The 19,762-nt window shown below is 39.7% G+C and overlaps 1 protein-coding gene across 4 annotated transcripts in view; it reads right to left on the reverse strand.

The window, feature by feature from the left end:
• The window catches only part of xirp2a (xin actin binding repeat containing 2a), a 59,489-nt gene that overhangs the window by 17,042 nt on the left and 22,685 nt on the right, over positions 1-19,762 (reverse strand). The window contains exons 1-3 of one of the 4 annotated variants that reach the window (XM_044188273.1): positions 18,324-18,415; positions 17,981-18,092; positions 5,365-5,522 (exon numbers count right to left, since the gene is read on the reverse strand). In XM_044188273.1, the coding sequence (XP_044044208.1) occupies positions 5,365-5,522; positions 17,981-18,008 (186 nt within the window). In that variant the 5' untranslated portion in view covers positions 18,009-18,092; positions 18,324-18,415. Of the gene's footprint in view, positions 1-2,328; positions 2,462-5,364; positions 5,523-9,807; positions 10,008-17,980; positions 18,093-18,323; positions 18,416-19,762 lie in introns of those variants that run through there. The other 3 variants (XM_044188272.1, XM_044188274.1, XM_044188276.1) reach the window with 3 other exon arrangements.

Consider the following 19,762-nt stretch of genomic DNA (forward strand, 5'->3'; position numbering starts at 1 on the left):
AACGCCTCTCATCTGTTCTGAAATGGCTGCAAAGCTTGGCCTCAAGTGGCTCGTTGCCATGTAGACCTGTGACCAGCTAACAGTTAATGCACTCGCTGAAAATCACCACTCATGCTGGGAAAATGAAGTAATGCATAGTGGAGGGCAACATTCACTTATTACTATTATTACTAGTAATTAGCTTTTGAATATATAAATTCTTCATCTTATGATTTTTTTATTTCTATTTCTATTAGTGTTTGTTTTATCACCACTGTTTTACAATTACTGTAAAACACAGCCTCTTGTGCCTTATTGCATACGGTAACTGTTCTGTCTCGTCATGTACAAAGACTCCAGAAGGTGGCAGATGGTCCTCTGTAAACATATCACAGTGTGGCCTGATGGATGACTTGTCTGGACATTGATTATTTATCACCTAACAGACCAACAGATTCAAGGATTGGACGTGAAGCTTGGATTACTGCAAAAACCAGAGGGTCCACTGATAATAAAAAATTAAGGAGTAAAGTTACTCCAAAAAAGGACACAGAGGTGTTGTTGCAGTTTAAAGCTTTTGGTTTTACTTTAAAAGGAAACAAAAGCTAATGGATAAAAAGTTAGTGTGCCAGCTGACTGCATCAAGTAGGCTGATGATGTCACAGTTGCATTGTGCCCCCCATCTCTCTCTCCCTCCCTCTCTCAAAACCTAACATGGCAGCGGCAGATGGCCGCCCACCATTGAGTCTGGTTCTGTCCAAGGTTTCTGCCTCTTAAAGGAAGTTTTTCCTTGCCACTGTCGCCAAATGCTTGCTCATGGTGGGATTTGTTGGGTCTCTGTAAATAATATTATAAAGAGTACGGTCTAGACCTATAGGAAAAGTGCAATGAGATAACGTCTGTTATGAATTGGCGCTATATAAATAAATAAATAAATAAAATCAAAAATAAAAAAAATTATTGGGTCAAATTGACCCAAACTAAAATATGGTTATTTTGACCCAGTGTTAGACACAAGAAGCTCAAGTTTTACCTTTAAACTGTAACAAATGTATTTTTAGTTGTACAAAGGAATGTGCATATGACATTCAAAACTGCAAAGAAAACATAAGAAACAAATACATGTATGTTTAAAAAGAACAGTTCGCAACCATACTACATATTTTAGTTTGGGTAAATAACCCAGCAGTAATATAAAAGGTAACACTATTGGGTCAAAACAGTGTCTTCGGTGGTTTTCCACCTATGGGTACTGGGTAAAGTTAACCCAGTATTGCGTTGATACTATTATGACCCAAATTGGGTCAATTTTGCCCCAGTAATTTTTTTGTGTGTGCTTCTAAGCATACCAGCACCCAATGCACTGGTCAGTTATTTCAGTGTTTTTGTACATTGTCCATAGATGTGATGAATGTCTTTTTCATTAGTATCTCCAACTTTGCTCCAGGTGTCAAGTCTAATTGAACAGGATGTTTCATAATATTAGTTTAAAATTCATTACATGATGTTAAATGACCATGCACTGCACTTTTAGGCCTTCTTGATACCATGTCATCAGCATTACAGCCAGGACATTTGAAATGATATGCAACAGAACAGCTAAATACTTAAGTTGTAGGATCTTTAGTGGATATGAAATATGAAGTTGCCTTGCAGTCCCATATTGTTATGAGCCTGACCTCTTCAGTTCTGTTAAGTGTCTTTCACTTCAAATGTCTTGTCTGTAATGCTGATTACAGGCAAAACGAGAACTTAAAATACTGGTTGAAGAGAAGACACTTTTGGAACTGCAAGCGTTTATTGCGAGGGAGTAAGAGTCAAGCTGCCTGATGTTGTCATCTCAACAAACAGTGCTGTAGATTCAACACCTGTTTTTCTCAGATGTTACATTTCAGACACAGTTTCCTCTGTCACAGTGGTGAGTCAGCAGTGATAAATTAGGTGCATCAGATATTTGGATAAATTCCCTCCTCCCATATTTGCCTCTCTGAACAGGAACGCCTTAAAATACATATTTCATGAGACCATTGAGATTAAATTTTACCTGCACAAAACCTCTGTGTGGTCCTTTAGTAAATAAGGACAATAAACTGTTATGGGCCTTTAAAAGGGCCAAAATTCTTAAAAAATAAATTAATTAATCTCCCCCTTAGTGGACACACATTACTGTGTGTCAACATTTCACATCACAAAATGAATTCAAACATCAGGCTGATATTATGAAACTTCCTGTTCAATCAGACGTGACACCTGGAACAAAGTTGGAGACAACTCATGAAAAAAGACACACATGAACAATACACAAACACAGAAAATTAATTTATCAAAGTAAATACTGGGACATCTTACTTTTTAGAAAAACAATTTCCATCAGCTGCCTCCAGTTTAGGCCTGTGACATCATCGGCCTCACTGATGCAACTGACCAATCAGCTGACACACCTGGTATCTATTAGCTGTTTCCCGACACCTCGACTTGCTCCTGATGATGGTTTTAAAAGAAAACAGAAAGTCTGAAACGGCAACAATTCATGTGTGCTTGTTTGATCAGTTTGTCAGAGTTTGCCAATTAGCCATAATATTAACTTTTCAAACTTCTCTGTCATTCTAAAACAGATAACAATAACATTGGTATGCTTGTGAGTGATATTTCCATTAAGTTGTTACATACTGCAGATGCAGACCACAGTTTATAAGGAAAGAATAGACATTTTCCAGTAGGTAGGGCTTTATTTTAGATACTGAGCTGACTTGTTGTAATGGCCTTGGCTGACTTACTGCTCACACAGTTGAATTATTGAGTTTATTAAGTGCATGCAGGCTCTTCAAAGCTGCTGAGGCTTTTGGTCCTTGGTAATGACTAATGACTCAGGGCTCAGATATTCAGAAATGGTTTTTTTGTGTTTAATCAAAGGAAGAATATTGCTGATGTGCTGCCTGTGTGTGTTCTTCTGAATTTGCAGTAAAATACACATTTTTGTTTTATACAGATGCAGTTAAAATGGCTCTAACATGGTTATTAAAGGGTTTGTGTGCGACCTCTTTGAAACAAGATGTGTGTGTGTGTGTGTGTTTGTGTGTGTGTGTGTGTGTGTAGCTATCCCTGCATGTGTGTTGCCATTGCATACATATGCCTGAGCACATTTTCACATTATGATTCTGACTTGACACAAAAAATCAGTGTGTACGATATAATCAGCTAATTCAAATATAGTTCATCTGATAAAAAAAAACAATTACATTTTACATTTAACATTGAAATTACATGAATCAAAATGTATGCTGCTGTGGATTTATAGTGGCCTTTTCATGAAATAATGATGAATACCTAGATATTTGTTGCCTTTGTTGGTAGAAGTTCTCATAATGTGTTCGAGATGTGTGTAGCGTGATAGACAATGCGCTTAAATTAACAGATAAACAAGCTAAAAAGTCATTTTAAAGCCCTGCTTAAGTTAAAGTACATAAGAATTCTCAGCTAAATGTACTTAAATTATCAAACGTAAAAGTACTGGTTCTGCAGAAAAATGGCCCCTGTGGGTGATGTATTTATTAAATATGACATTATTAGATTGGTATTACTGATACATCAGTACATATACCATTAGGTAGTTTAATCCAGTGGTTTCCAACCTAGGGGTCGGGCCGCTCCAAAGGGTCACAAGATAAATCTGAGAGGTCGTGAGATGATTAATGGGAGAGGAAAGAAGAAGTTTCGATACACAAATTTATATTCAGTTTTTGGACTTTTCTCCAATCTTTGCTGTTTGTGAAATATTGGATGATTTTACTCCTATGAGACTAGAGCTACAGTTTAGAGAGGAAATGTCTCTTTGGTGGAACTGTTAACAACTCATAGACATCTGAAACGTGACAAAGGGCCTCAACCAGACACACTGTTTGTAAGAGGTCACAAGCCAGAAAGGTTGGAAACCACAGGTTTAATCTTTTAATAAACTTATTATATGTTTTTTATGTAAAATCTTAATCTGAAAGTAACCAGTAACTGCAGCTTTCAGATAAATACAGTGGAGTAAAAAGTACAGTATTTCCCTCAGAAATGTAGTGGAGTGGAATTATAAAGTAAGTAAGTTCTGGGATTACAAGACACCACTATTTTACAAAACATGCATCTTTTAGTAATACATGTACAAAAACAGATAAAAACATAATCTATGTCATTATAAGGACTTCTACTTTCAAATAACATGTTTATGTGGAAAAATTCCAAATTAACTGTGCACTGAAAATAAATGCTACCAAGCCTAAATCTTGGGCTAAAAATGGGCTTTTTTTTAATCATCACCCAGGCTGTTTCCAAGTAACTGGCCAATCTACTGTAAATGTTTCATATGTGAACAGTCTTTGTGCATCATCCGCATTTACAGAATCAATTTCTGTTTTTAGCTTACTAAACAAAGCAGTTTCCAGTGAAAAGGACAATAGAAAATAAAATGGAATTTATTTTCTATATCCTCAGTGCACTGAATTAACGCTTTCTGACTAACATACTGTCAAGTTTAAAAATTAAAGGTCCAGTATGGAGGATTTAGTGGCATCTAGTGTTAAAACTGCAGTTTGCAACCATTTGAATTCTGCTCGCCTTCCAAGCATGCAGGAGAAACTATGGTGGCTGAGAAACTCGCTAAAAACGCGAAAGGCCCTATCTATAGACAGTGTTTGTTTTGTCCAGTCTGGGCTACTGTAGAAACATGGCGACCTCCGTGGAAGGACACCCGCTACCTATGTAGATAGAAACGGCTTATTCTAAGGCAATGAAAACACGATAAACGATTCTTACCTTTTCAGGTGATCATACACTAATGAAAACATACTAAATATTAGATTAAATTTCTGAAATTAATTTTCATTGGTAAAAACTTAAGCATTAAACCTGTCTTAGATCTATTGAACTGGTTCCAATTTCTGAAATTAAAGCTTATGATTTTCTAAAAGTATGTTTAGAAATGAATGATATGTCATGCTGAAACAGCAGCCATATACAGCATGAAATGACTGTTAGATGATTCCTCCTGACTCCCATTCACACTCTAGAGGTTTGGCTGTCCTGTCCAATACTGAGCCTTACGACACTTTGACAAATAAATCCTACCATCCCACCAGAGCCCCGTGGCACCCATCCCCCCTTTCCTGTTCAGCAAAGTAGCCTTTAAGCAGGACAGTGTTCAAGGACAGCAGATCTATACTTTTGGGTGAATTAAATGAGAGAAATTGGGTCATAAACATCAGCAATGTTACATTGTCAATTTAACAATTTAAACAAAACATTTCTCAGTCAATGTCTGTGACTGTCTGGCGTCTCCCTGGCTGCCTACATGTCCTCACTGCCATCTCTTGTTACATCCATGTGGAAGTATTGTCTTACCGCAGCAGAAGAGGAACTGCCGGCTTCTTTCTTGGACACGGCAGCCTGATACATCGCCAACCGCTCTTTCACCGACACCGTCTCTGCCTCCTGGTCCTCGGCGCTCGGGGCCCTGTACTCGGGACGGTCTGACCCGGATCTAGCTGCGCTGCCTGCAGCTACACACACACAAACACAAAGAAATGACCCTGTAAGATGTGAATGCCCTTCACCGATGCATGCAAACCAAACTCAACTTTATGTATTTGTTAAATATCTCTCCTCAAGAGGCAAGCCATGAAGACTGAGACAGAGCTTGCCCTTTTGTAACTGGACTAAGGGACAGTAATAATTGAGGTTTCTGTCATTACACTGGAACAGACTGAGGTGACTGTTTCAACCAGAATCAATGGAATGGATTTTCTTTTTAAGCTGTTCCAGAGAGAACAGCACTGTACAGCACTCTAAAAAATTATAGTCACCCTGTAGTTTCCTAAGTTACATGGGAAGGAAATAAAAGGATATAAACATATGTACACACTAAATGTTGCCAGGTGGTGTCTTTTGATGTCTAAAATATTAAAGCTTTAGTTTATTTTGCCTTTTTCTGATCATAACTGCTTAAAATCCCACCCTGAGTTTGATAAAGTCATCTGCATAGTTCCAGATACTGTAGATATTTCAACCAAGAAATGGCCAGAGGCAAACAACCCATAACAAATGTTGACACGAATCCAAAGTGGAATACTTATCAATCACAAAGCATTATGTTATACTTCATATTGCTCCACACATCCCTGCGGACAGCCAATTAGAGAAGACCACTGACCTAACATTTGACTTTTCTGTGCTACAAAGCATCATTAAGCAACAGAGAAGGCGCCATTAAGGCTCAGCATACACCCACACTGGACCTTTTAGCTCTTGGCATGTTCTCCCTCTCTGAGCAACAGCACCCTCTCTGAGCAACTGGGATTAAAGAAGACCCTAAATAGAAATGATTCCTTCTCATTATATGCACACGCTGTAACCTTTTGACATTTGAAATCATCCTCCTTTTTGTGTTTTCGCACTAGGCGCTTACATATTTTCTCCACATGTATGTGTACTCGTATAACTTTGGCTCAAAGTAAAAGTCAGTATGAGTTCTACTTCAAAACTGATTGATGTTTATTTGAAAAGTCTGATAACAGCTGCTTCTTAAATGCATATGGATCCAGTGAAGGTGCCTTTGGTCCTGTATCAGTATTGAAATTAGTAACAGATTCAGTGCTTAGTGGTATAGTACATTCCGTTCATGCTTGGCTGTGCATAGCAAGCTATCTTAACGCTTCTCTGAGCCCACTTATAGTATATCTATGACTACACTGGCTCGATATAGCCCACTCCTGGTATCCATTAAAATGAAGCGATAAAACACCCACTGGTTTGATCACTGTATAGTCTAGTAGGTAAAACTGCATGGTTTCCCACATAAATCCAGTCTAAATGTCTGGTCACAGCAGCATTAAAAACGGTGAAAGTTGATTCCAATCGAATTCATGCAGACTGGATGAGTGGATTTGGTCGCGGTGAGCAAAGTAAATCCACAAAAATGTAATAGAAAAATGGGACTGCTTTAATTATTTCAACTTTTTTCCGTCAATTTGGCGTGGTGGACAGCTACAATACACTACAATACCCACGAGCCCCAGCTGCCGTTGCTATAGAGGAGAAGCCAGTCAGAGGCGCGAATCAGAGCTATAATATTTCGTCATTAAAGTTGTGAACGAAACGTAGCGTCGTACGTGGCGAATTAGTCCAAAACTGAACCAGAATCCAAAAGTGAATTGATTTTAGATGCAGATTATAAATCAGTTTTCTCAACGCTGTTATCTTTGGTGTCCACCTGCTGCTAACGGCACACGTAACAGAATTTTAGCTTGGTGATCGGCCGCTTCTTGCTGAAATTTTATGTACTTGTTTTTAAAGAGCCAGATGTTTTCTAACACAGTTGTTCATCTTTTGTACTGCTGATTCAACAGAGAGCGTTTCGCGTCCATTCAAGCATTCAAGTCACACAACATTTTCTATGGGAAAAATTAACAGGACTTGACAGTACTAAAATCTGAGGGAACGGAGGGCCAGTGTCCAAAATGGAGGAGCTATCGTAGATTATTAGCTGGTTTGCATCATTTGATTATATTTAACCTGCTCTGTCATAGTATCAACTGCTCCACAAAGAGGAATGGATCACAGACAGTTGTGAGACAGAAGTTGATGATCCAAATACTTTTTCATTATCCCAGTAGCGACCAATCTAACAATCTTGTTAAATGTCAGTTAGCAAGTTCATTAGCTCCTTGTGAGAGCATTTTTTCCTTCTTCAATAGCTCTTTATTGAATGAAATGCTTTACAATCCTGAGAACAAAATGGCAGAGACAATAAAAAGTTCCCAGTTCCTGGGCGGTGTTAACAGTTAGCTCCCCAGCTACAGTTGTTTACCAACTAGCCCAGTGAATAGTTCCTACGTCACCAAGCTTCTATAACCAAATATTTTGTTGTGCACGGATGAATTTCGTTGTGCCGTTTAGTGATGTGAGCGGGCCTTAATACAGACGCCATGTGACAAGAGCATGCTCTCCTCATACCGCCAATTTTATCTTTCTGCTACGTCCTCTAAATATGGGTCAGAAATCCTACACCTGAGGCTGCGGTGTAACGTAACACCGGCTCCATGACAGAAACACAAGGATAATGCCCTCATTTATCATGTTCTCATGGTCTGGAGCTGTCAGAGAGGCAGAGACAAGGGGGTTTTGATGCCTTAGAGCGGTGACAACAGCACTTTGGATTTCTCAGGCTTCTGAAAAGGGTATGTCGTATGTAAAGCTGCCATAGCATGGAGGTGAGGTAACCAGGGCTCCGGGGGAGGGGGGAGGCTGAAAAAAATAAACCCAGCCTTTTTATAAACCGGCTCTGTCTGCAGCGTCATGTTCCCCTGTGACAGGGAGATTTGTGGAGTGGAAGTGCGTGTGAGAGAGAAACAAGAGGAAAGAAAACAAAGTAGAGGCAAAATTGAAGAACTTCTAATGAGATAAAATATTTAAAAAGATCTGAAAGTTGTTTCACCGTCTCCCTATGCTGTCACTAATTAGTACTGGCACCAACGGATGTTTAATTAGCATTAATAATAACTTTCACTGTTCACTTTCACTCTCATTGCTTAAGATGCCCCGATATAATGAGGGCCAAGTCTCTGTTTACAATGTGGTTTCACAGGCTTACACTTATAACCTGTGTCATTTCTGCTTTTGATGGAGAGCATATTGGACTGCTTAGAGGCATTTACCACAACACTGACTATTATTGTCTTCTCGGAGTATTAGCTTCTTATCTCTTCAATGCCACAGCGGCAGCACAAGTGGCGGCACCGGGCGGGGGGTAATGGAAGACAGGCCGGGAAAAGTCAACGGGGGAGACCATGCTGCTGCCGGTATGCACGACTATATCGAGTCGAGCCGAGGGCCATTGACCTCCCTGTCACTGCCTCCTCGCCGCTGCCTGCGCTAAAGCGATCAGAGGTGAGAAGTGAGGAGGTGAAAGGCAGCATGGGGCGTTAGAGCAAGAGACTGAGTCCAGGAAAGAGAGAGAGAGAGAACAAGAGAATAATTTCAGAGTTTAACGGTGCAATAGGAGGCAGCATGGCTTTGTAGCTCAAAGCTAAATCAAGGCCCATAGATCTGTGTCAAGCAGAGGCTGTCCGCTAATCACAGAGGTGTCACCCCCTTCTCTGCCCTCTCCTCACAACAGAAGCCTTAAGCAACCCAATTTTATGTTCATTACTTACTGACCAAAGCTTTTGGCTGGCGAGGTTTGACAGGAGAGCCAAATCGAGCTACACTAATTGAAATGTCAGCCATGGAGGGCGATTTCTTCCTTACAGACGAAAGCAAAACAGGCACAATAATTGAGCTGTCAAATTTATCAAAATAACTTCTTCACATGGAGACAGGATTGCCCTTGGGTGCTTCCTTATGCTAGGCTAAGCACTTTGTCTCCGATTTGCTATGCTTTCAGAATATTCCAGATCTGATTGCTGCTGGTTATGTCTGGTGGAAAGAAACAGGAAGGGCCCATGCATGTTTTATGACAATGCACAAATCCTAGTGGAATCACGGAAACGTACTGCAATATCGCATCTCATTCTTTATGAAGCTCCAGCACCTGATATTCCAACACAATACAGCCCCTCCACTTCCTCTTATTTCTGATTTTACACCAAAGATGACTCATGCCTGCGCAGCGTAGGCACATCAAACCAATTCATTATCGGCTAAAATGTCATGTACCATTTCCAATCTGTCTCCTTCCACTGCACTCCTTCAGTGGAAAATCACTTTAAAAAAGCTGTGCTGATAGTGGGGCTTATGTTGATATAAGAATCAGCCTTGAAATGCTGATAATCCACATACATTGCTTACCTTCTTTAACCGCGTAGATTGCTCTGTACGTCAAACAACAATAGAATCCAACAGAATAGAAAAGGGCCTTGGATCTCCAGTAAATGAAATGGGCTTAGTTGCCCAGCCTTAACCCAACACAGAAAGCAAATCCTGGGCAGAGACAAACAGCGAGGAGACCAGCTCCAGCAGTGCGCTCCACAGCTCAGTGAGGCCCAGGCATCCAGTGACAGCTGATTTTATTTTAGAAGTCCCCCTTTGTAAAAATAGGATGGACTTGGGGGAGAGGGTAGGTGGATGTGGGTTGGCTTTTTTTAGTATTAAGTATCAAGGTACCCAACATGCTCTTAACCTTATGTCACAGTAGTCTTATGGAGACTGACGTCCCGCACTGTGAGCTTGAAAACAGACACTTGGTACATCCTTCATTTACGCAGCAGAGAGGAGCGAGACATTTGGCATTTGAAATCACTGCTTGTTAGCATGGCAAATATCATGGCATTTCATGATTCAGCACACACAGTGGAGATAGATTTCATATTCACATTCCTTCACAGACAACACACGCACAAATACAAAATCACTTTCTTGCAAAGAGTTAGATGAGAAGAACGATACCACTCTCATGTCTGCATGTTAAAAATAGAGATAGAGCCAGGAAGTGATTAGTCTAGCTTAGCATACAGTCTGGAAGCAAAGTCTGGCTTTGTCCAATGTGCAAAAAAATACACCCAAAAACACATCTGAAGCTCACAAAATAAAACGTATCTCATTTGTTTAATCAGTACACAAACGGAAATATAAAAACAAGACACAAACAGAAAGTTGGTTTTACAGGAAGTCACAGCCGCTGTTTGCCAAGAAATAGTTCCAGCACATAACTCCAAAAAACCCCACAACTTTTCTGAGCATCAGAGGTGCTGGTAGGCATATTTTTGAACTTTGAAGATTTTCCATAAAAAACACTTTGATAGCATAGCTGCTAAACTAACTTCAGTGTGTTAAAAACCTGCTGTTGTATCGGCCTGAGATATACGCTCGCGATGCCCCTCGAGTTAAATATCACCTGTAAAAGCTGCTCAACTCTGGATGTTTTCAATATGGTGAATGATTTAAACCATTCTGCCAAGAGGAGTTGAGTGTACCTCTAGGTGAAACCTTTGCTCCCTCTAAAAACCCATCTCGTACACTTTATGCCTGCCATCAGGATGCCTTTGAACCTTTTTCAAAGAGAGCTCCTCAGACGGACAGTGAGGCACTTCAACCAATGGAAAGTGAGGACATTCAGTGCAGTGCCTGCTGTGCAGAGGCCCAAGAGAATTGAGCGAGAAACCTTTAACGTTCAAGACACACTCAAGTAGGTAATTAGTGGAATAGTGGGATAGAAAATCATATTGTTATCCTTTCTTTCTTTTTGCTTTCCTTCTATCTGTCTTTCTTTCTTTTCCTCCTACTTTTCCTTCTTTCTTGGACATACGTTGCCCTAAGGTCCTCTTTTAAACCAGTGACCTTATGTTCGTGTCTGATGAGCCTGAGGCCTTTCGTTCACTCTTTTTCAACCTACATCCTTCTTGACAGATAATCTAGTTTATATAACCCTGCAGTAATAATTTATGTCTATTCTCTCCATATTATTTGCAGTGAATTACCTCATATATGAAACACAAGGTGGGAGCCCACTCCATGAGGTGCCGTTGGCAGCACATCGACTGGAGAAAAGCATGGTTATCAGGCTTGCGGTAAAGCTGCACTCGGCTGATAATCCCACTGAAATTGCACATGGATTTCCTGTTCCTAAAGTGGAAAATAAACATACTCCTGTAGAATACCTAATAAAGGGCCCTGAGAATATCCACAAACTGAAGTCCAGAGCAAGTCTACATTCAAGTGAGTTTTAAACTAAAATAACTTTCAGAAAATAAAGTGCTGAATGCAATTAGTATCTTCAGTTTGTAAAAGTAAGTTGGCAATAAATAGATTTACCGTGAGTTTAGTATACTGTATCTGGGTTGGATAGGGATGTGCTAATCGATGCTAATGACTCAAAGAGTATTTCACCGGCCTTTGTCTGTGAGAACACAATGTCAAGACGTTCCCAATCCCAGCGCTACCACTGAGTAGACAAGGTTATAGGTTATATTTTATTCTCAGGCCCATAAATAAACACATGACTGAAGTAGTGGCCAGACATTATTGTATATAATGATAAATCACCTCTTCAGATGTTTCTCTTGGTCTTTTGATCTTTTGAACAAACCAGATATATTTTCTCTCTTATCAAAGTGAAATGTAATTACAATATTGTCCCGAATATAAGAAAAGATTTGTTTGTAGATATTATATAATACTTGTAATTCATGGACTAGACATTTAGGTAATTGCAACAGCAGATAGTCTCTTTAAATGAGGCAAGTACTGGTTGCTATGTTACATTGCATTATGGGTGTTTGGAGCCATAATGTTGCTAAGCTAGCAAGTTTCTTCATGTCAGTTTATAATGTGCCTTTTAGAGTTCAACAGCCCTTAAAGCGTTAAGGAGGCTCAGCTTAACTGGCTAATGGCTTGTGAAATGTGTTTTGCTTCCTGATGAATGAAAACAAGGTATTAGTTTAATATGAAAATGTACTTGGACAACTAAATGTGAAATTTGCCGTCTTATCCTTGGACTAATAGTATCTTGGGGGAAATCTCTGAACAGGACTGGTTTGATAAACTGCTTCTCATCTTCAAAAGTCAAAAACAGCTGTTGGAAAAGGGGGGTTCATCTATAATATGGGTCATCTTATAGTATATTCGGGCCAATACGGTCAGTTACTGGCTTCTGTCGGTCGGTTTCAAGTCAAGTTCATTTGTTTGGCCTTGTATGGCTACAGTCATTAAAGCATTCACAAAGGGTGATACTGTTAACTTTGAATGGAGAACAAGGAAAGATAAGGGGAAAAACTACAAACAAGGATATGATCTCACAGAAAGGGACTCCCCCTTAGATGGTTGGGTGAGCAATGGGAGTGAACTAAGTTTAGACAAAGAAGTTTTTTGATAGATTAAACAAGGAGACATAATGTGTTAATTATTGAGCTTTAGAGGTGCTGGTATGTGGATTTTTTCTTTTTTTAACTTTTATGCTTAGCTAAGCTTTTTGGCTGCTGGCTCTAACTTCATATTTAACATACAGACATGAGAGTGGTATCAATCTACTTATTTAACTATCAGCAAGAAACCCAGTAAGCATATTTCCCAAAATGTCAAACTATTCCTTTTACGCGAGAATACGTAGCTTCGTCTGATCAGCGGCCACTGTGGTCACAAGTAGCTATTGTAAGATAATGGCAAATTTCCCTTCATTTCCCATGAGTCAGTTGCTTTACAGACAGCAATGGTGCGTCCTGGTGACCTAGGATTTTTGGATAACTGCCATGTAGCTGGTCGGAGCCCGGCTGGGGAACTTTGTTGCATGTCATGCGCTGTCTCTCGCCTTATTCCCTGTCAGCTCTCTACTGTATATTATCTGATAAAGGCAGAGTTTGAAATAAAAAGACACCAGAATTAGAGTGCTATGAATGGGACCACAAGCAGAAAAAAAACAAACATGTCTCCTGTGAGGTATGTTTTGTTTAATTCCTTTTATATTAACGTGATATAACCATTGAAATATTTATTTGTGACTTGCTTACGTTGTAACAGTAACAAAAGTCATAAAGTCAGTGAACTGTAATGGTAATGTCAGTTACACTGCAGAAACATCTATCTAAAGTTTGCTAACTAAAGCTAGCTAACATTAGCTATCATAAGCTACTGGTCATACCAGACCAACTAAAGCTGAAGCAGCAAAACCCCTGAGTGTATCAAGGTGCGTCTTATTGCTCATGAATTCGACTTTTCATTTGTGAAAGGAAGATTATGTTTACTCCTCTTTTAAAAGCAGATTGTCCTCCCCAAAAATACAGCCGTATAGGTCTTGTATGCAAGCTGCTTATTAAGACCCATATTTATGTTTATTGTTAGGCGGCGACCTCTAGTGGTTGTAGTAATTATGACGGAGCAAAGCTGCAAATCATGATGAGGTAATATAAAGAGCGACAAAGTCCGTGGATAGGTCAAACACAGGACTTTCAGCGTGTGAAACCAAAAGTCAACGTTGACTTATTTTAACTTATGTTAAGTTACGTTAGTGACATACATCACATTAGTTTAACCGAAATCACGATCTTTTCCTAAATCTACCTAACCAAGTAGTTTTGGTACCTAAACCTAATCAAACTGTGACCATTTCACAACATTAACCACATGTTTATCATTGTTTACGTGTTTTTATTGTTACCATGACAACAAAGGTCCGGTACGCCTGTCACTGGTACTCTCCAACGGTCATATATGTCGTTTTGGGAGTCGTTGGCAAATTACCTATTCTGTCGTTTAGGTATGAAGACGTGTTGTTTAAAAGGTACATAGTCTCACTTTAAAGATTAAATGTAGGTTATATTAAAAACACAATAAACAGAAAAAAGAGCAATAAAAATTGCTTGGGTAAACAGTGCGTCCACCATTAGTCAAGGTGAAACCAAAGATATTAATATTGTTATCATGATAAAACACACAGATTATACAAACTTGCTCAGCAAGGTTAAGAAACCTTATGCTTAAATGTCAAGGATTTCAGAGAATAACCACTTTTTTCCATGCATACTAAACCTATACGGTTTATAGACATTGAGGAACCACGAACCAGCCTCCCATCAATACACAATATATTCAAAAACCTCTATTTTCAATTTACAAACATCAATCATGTCTTAAGGGCTAATTTGTGTCCCATAATAGCCACTAAGGGGATCAAATCTGAAACTGACAGGAAGAAAATCGTTGTTTTTCATAATTATTATAAAGACATCATCATTTGGCAGGCTAATATGGGAGGAGATTAATTAAAACAAAAACACTGTCTTTTGGCAAATCCAGTTCTAGTTGGCAGCATTTGAAAAAAATTCTCCCCGTCTGACAAGTTTAATCAACCACAGACTAATATAAATATATATACACGCAACTTTTAAATAATATAATAAAACACAATCCTATTACAGTATCCTACTTCCTCCCATTATTGTGTGTGCCACAAAGCCAGCCACAGTTTCATGGTGGTGATTCTGGTGTAATACGAGAGGAAACAAGTAAACAAGGATGCCTGTTTAAAAAGAGCAGCAGCATGGAGATTTAGAGGTGAGCTTTGCATCTGTTTTTAAAGCGCAGTTACTCCGCCGCCGTGCTTTATTTAAACGTTGTGGCTTTCCAGGGAACCGCTCCTGTAGCCCCCCTGCCACCACTGTCAGTCATTTGACCTGGCAAATTATGTGTTTGCGTGACAACTTGTCAGCAAAGACAAAAGCCATCGCTCAGACAGGACAACAGCCTTCTTCGTCAAGAAGCTCCAATTTTAGACACAGCACGGAGAGATTTAGAGACGTGTAGGGCGCCACGAAAGCCTGACTGATCTCAGGTGGAGATGGAGAGGCTCTCAGTCTGCATGTGTGAATATGTTGAGTGTGAGCATGCATGGTTGAGTTTATGAGTGTGTGTGTGAGTGTGTGAATGTGTGTTGAAACCACTTTGAGGCCTGTCAACACTTTCATCACTTCACTCTCTACCATCACCACCTCTCGCTTTGTCTTTTGTTTTCAATTTCCATTTGCAGTGGCATGACATGTAAAGACATGTGTGTTGCCAAAGCATAGAAAAGAAACTGGAGGACAAAAAAAAAGACAATAATGGATTATATAAAAAAAGAATTAGCAACAGTGAACATTAAAGCGGCTATACTTAATACTTATATAAAAACAATGTATCACATGACTACTTGTATGTGAAAGGGTTCGTAGTGACTAACCCACAGATAACTATTACCCAGCTGCAGTTCCCCTCAGCTCTATTCAGCTTTGTAGCGTCTTTCTAGCATCAGGAGTTGGTAGAGACCAAAAAAACGAGCTAAAAGAGAATGAATATTGGACTTAAATTCAGCAGAAACACAACTCCAAATAAATGCTAATGTTGCTCTGTATCTGCTGGTTGTGTAAATTGGTGGAAACTGTTTGCTAACATGTTAGCCATATCAACTAAAATGTGTTAATGTTGTGTTACAGCTCCTTTCCGCTGCACCCAAGTACATATGATGTACATCCAGTCTAATTTTACAAATACAGTCAGGTCAGAAGCTCCATATGTTAATTTCATACATTACACACATTATGTATATGTCATTAAAACAGATGCATGGTGACAGGTTATTTATATATTTATTTATATTTATACAGAGGAAATGTATGTCCAGGTGACAGTGGGGACACGTATGTTCCTCTGCTGGTTTCCATGATTTTATATAGAGACCTTTTTCATTTCAAAGGGCATGCTAGTTGCTTAGGAGTTAAAGCACTGACCATGAACCGCAACATTCCTGGTTTGTGCCCGGCCGGGGACCTTTGTTGCATGTAATTCAACATCTCTCTCTTCTCTCATTTATTGTCATCTCTCCATTGTAACTGTCCAATAAAGGCATAGAAATGCCCCAAAAATAACTACAAAGAGACCTCTTTCAATCTCCAGTTCATGGTCGATCACTCTGTATTTAGCTAAGATTTTGCATTTATTCAGATTCTTTATTTTTAGATGTCAGTTGCGTTTCACTGCTGGGGATTGGTAGCAGCTCAGTTCGCTGTGTGATTTGTTTTCTTCACTCCTTGGTTAACGAAACTCTTCCTTTATTTTTCAGAGGCTTTAATGGATGACACTGGTCTGTGGTTCTAAGGCCGACTGGTTGTACTGGTCAGTGTGGTGAAGGCCAGAGCCAACGGTTCCATATCCATACAGCATTGGTTACTCAGGAGAGCCTTGTATGCAATAGAGTTTGGTTCTGTTTGGTTTAGATGAAGCCAAAATGTAGCCATGCTAGCGGGGTGGCTCTAGGGATGACAATGTTGTTTGGTTGGTTCACCACTTTGTTCCAGACTGAAATATCTACCAACTATTTAATGGATTGGCATGAAATTGGGTACAAACATTCATTGTCACCAAAGGGTGAATCCTAATGATTTTGGTGATCCTCTGACTTTTCCTCTAGCACCACCATGGGGTTGACATTTGTGGTTTTGAGTGAAATGTCTTGATAATCATTGGATGGATTGCCATGAAATTTGGTACGGTCATTCATGTTCCTCCCCAAGATGAATTGTAATAAATTTGGTGATCCTTTGACTAGCGCCCTCATCAGGTGATTTTTTTTTAATTTGTCCAGTAATTTGGTTTATGACCAAATACCTGCAAAACTAATATTTCCATCAGTCTCAGCTGTATTTTGTCTTCAGTGCTAATTAGCAAATGCTAGCATGCTAACAAGCTAAACTAAGATGGTGAACATAGTAAACATTATACCTGCTAAACACTAGCATCTTAGCATTGTCAGCATATTGGGAGCATATTAGAATGCTAAAGCTAGCAGTACAGCCTCACAGAGCTAGCATGGCTCTAGACTCTTAGTTTTGTTTTAATTTGGACATGTAGGGAGAACATACCATGTTCTGCTCTACTATTTGGAGTACTTTGACAAATTTTTAATACAGTTTTACAGAATTCAAGTTTTGCTGGGGGTGTTTTATCCCAATTTTTGAATTATAAAAATCTTTCACTTTTTTTCACTTCCACAAAAGTAACTCATTTCATGATGACTATACTGTGAACTTGCTCTCTTTAGTTTATTTGTGATCTGCAGAGTTAAAAAAAACATGTATTGTACCTCACACTGTAAGCTTCATCTGTGTGTATACCGTTATCAGCATCAGTGGAAAACAAACTGGAGGTAGCCACCACAGCGCTGCTATCACAGTAATGGAAGCACAGTATCTAGCCAGCCCCTAGCTTCCCATTAAAAACCTGCCAGGGAGGCAGCCTTATCTGGCAATGAACAATCTAGTTTTCAAAAGCTGCTTTCTGCCAAATGTTTATCTTACAGAACAAATGGGACACCACATTGCATTAACCACCCCACAGCCTCGGTTGTTTGTTTGAGACTAGTGTAACCATGATGCAATCAGAGAGCTAGGCCTCCTGTCATATGTTATAACACATCTGATGTTGCATCAAAGCTTTCTGAAAAGTAACTTTGTTTTTAAAAATACAATTCCCAAATGAAAAACAAGAAAATACTCACAAAGAGTGGTGTCCTTAGATGTGGCCATGGTCTGATCTGTTGATGGGTCAGCCTGTGTGAGACTACTGGACGTCACTCTTTTGGACGGGGAGGTGTGGACGGTTGTCACTTCCTGGTTGAGAGAAAGAGAGAGAGAGCTATCAGAGAAAACACCTGTGCTTTTTCAACCGGGAGATGGAGAGGTGACGCTACGGGTCATCAAATCCAGCTGGCTGTGCCCAAATCGCCTAAACACACCCTGACATGGACACACATGTACACGCACCCTCTCACACACAGAAAAACCAAGGATACACATTCTACCACACCTATCTTGAGTATGAAAAATGATACAGTCAAGCACCTGGTGACATTTAAGCCCTGGATTCCAGTGAAACTTTGTTGCTGTCGTCTGGTCTGCACACAAAACACTTGTACACAAATACACCCACAACCACACACACACACACACGCTTCTGTGAGTGTAAAGACAGACAACCTTGAACACAATGTGAACAGTAGGCATTGACTGGAAAGTTAGTGCAAACAGCACTTGGTTGAATTTTAATAGAGCCACTCTAGCTGTAACTAAGGTGTTTTCACAGGCTTCTATTGATAAAAGGTACAACATTGGCAAATGGCATGTCCTTGGTGCATACAGGCTTGTTTTTCCCCTGGAAGCATTTTGTCAAAACTTAGAAGTCAGCCGGTGCAACATGCCTATTCAGTTGCAAATCATCCCCGTAGGGAACAAACACACCTGTGTTTGTGTGTGTGTGTGTGTGTGTGTGTGTGTGTGTGTGTGTAGGCGTGTGTCTTTGCAAATGTGAGGGTGTGTTTTTTTTTCATTTGCAAATCAGATGTATTCCCAATAGTGTTTTTTCGACAGCATCTTGCTGGGCGTCAACGCAGAGTGACAGCAAACACGCAACAACTCTGCACACTGCATGACCATGTGGCTCACACACAGACACACACACACACACACACACACACACACACACACACACACACACACACACATAAACCAGTATCTGTCTAGCCTGGCCTCCTCTCTGTTGAAGGTGTCAACCATAATTTCAGAAATGCACCACAGGACAAAACATTGTCCTCAGAAATCCCATTTAGCAAATCCCTGAAAGACATGCACGGCCATTTGCATACTTTCCTACAGTATTACACAAACACACACACACACACACACACACACACACACACACAAACTGTGGCAAAACAGGGATGTAAACATAATCTCTCCCTTTCTGTCTCTGTCATTCTCTCTCTCATGCTGAAGTAGCACTCACATCGAATGTAGCTCAAATCAGTGAGCTGCAAGGAACAAAAGCACACAGTCCAACTCGGCTGCTAACCACAGCTCCCTAGTGCTCTGTGTTTGACTGCTGATATTAAATAGAGTATTTTGTCTACAACAGGGTGTTACTCTGCTCAGGGGATGATTAAGTGCAAGAGCGGTAAGGATGTTTTACAGGCCAGTGTGTGAAAAATGTGCGTGTGTATGAGTTTGTGGTGGTTTGAGTTCATTACAGCTGTTTACAGAAGTGAAAGTCACTGAATGAGAGAATGAGAGATTCAAACGTTTTTCTCCCTTTGGTTGTCTGATAGGCTTGTTTACACTTCCCTTTAAGCCAACATTTGTAGTAAATTATGCATCTAGTACATGTGGTGTGTGGGTGTGAACACAATTGGAAAGATTTCCTCTGTACATTAATAGATATTTTTCAGTTGCATCACAGCAGATGAAACAACATTGAATCTCATTGAAGAATTGGTTGTGTGCACATA

This window comes from Siniperca chuatsi, linkage group LG24 (genome assembly GCF_020085105.1).
Source record: "Siniperca chuatsi isolate FFG_IHB_CAS linkage group LG24, ASM2008510v1, whole genome shotgun sequence".
In the NCBI taxonomy this organism is placed as follows: domain Eukaryota; kingdom Metazoa; phylum Chordata; class Actinopteri; order Centrarchiformes; family Sinipercidae; genus Siniperca; species Siniperca chuatsi.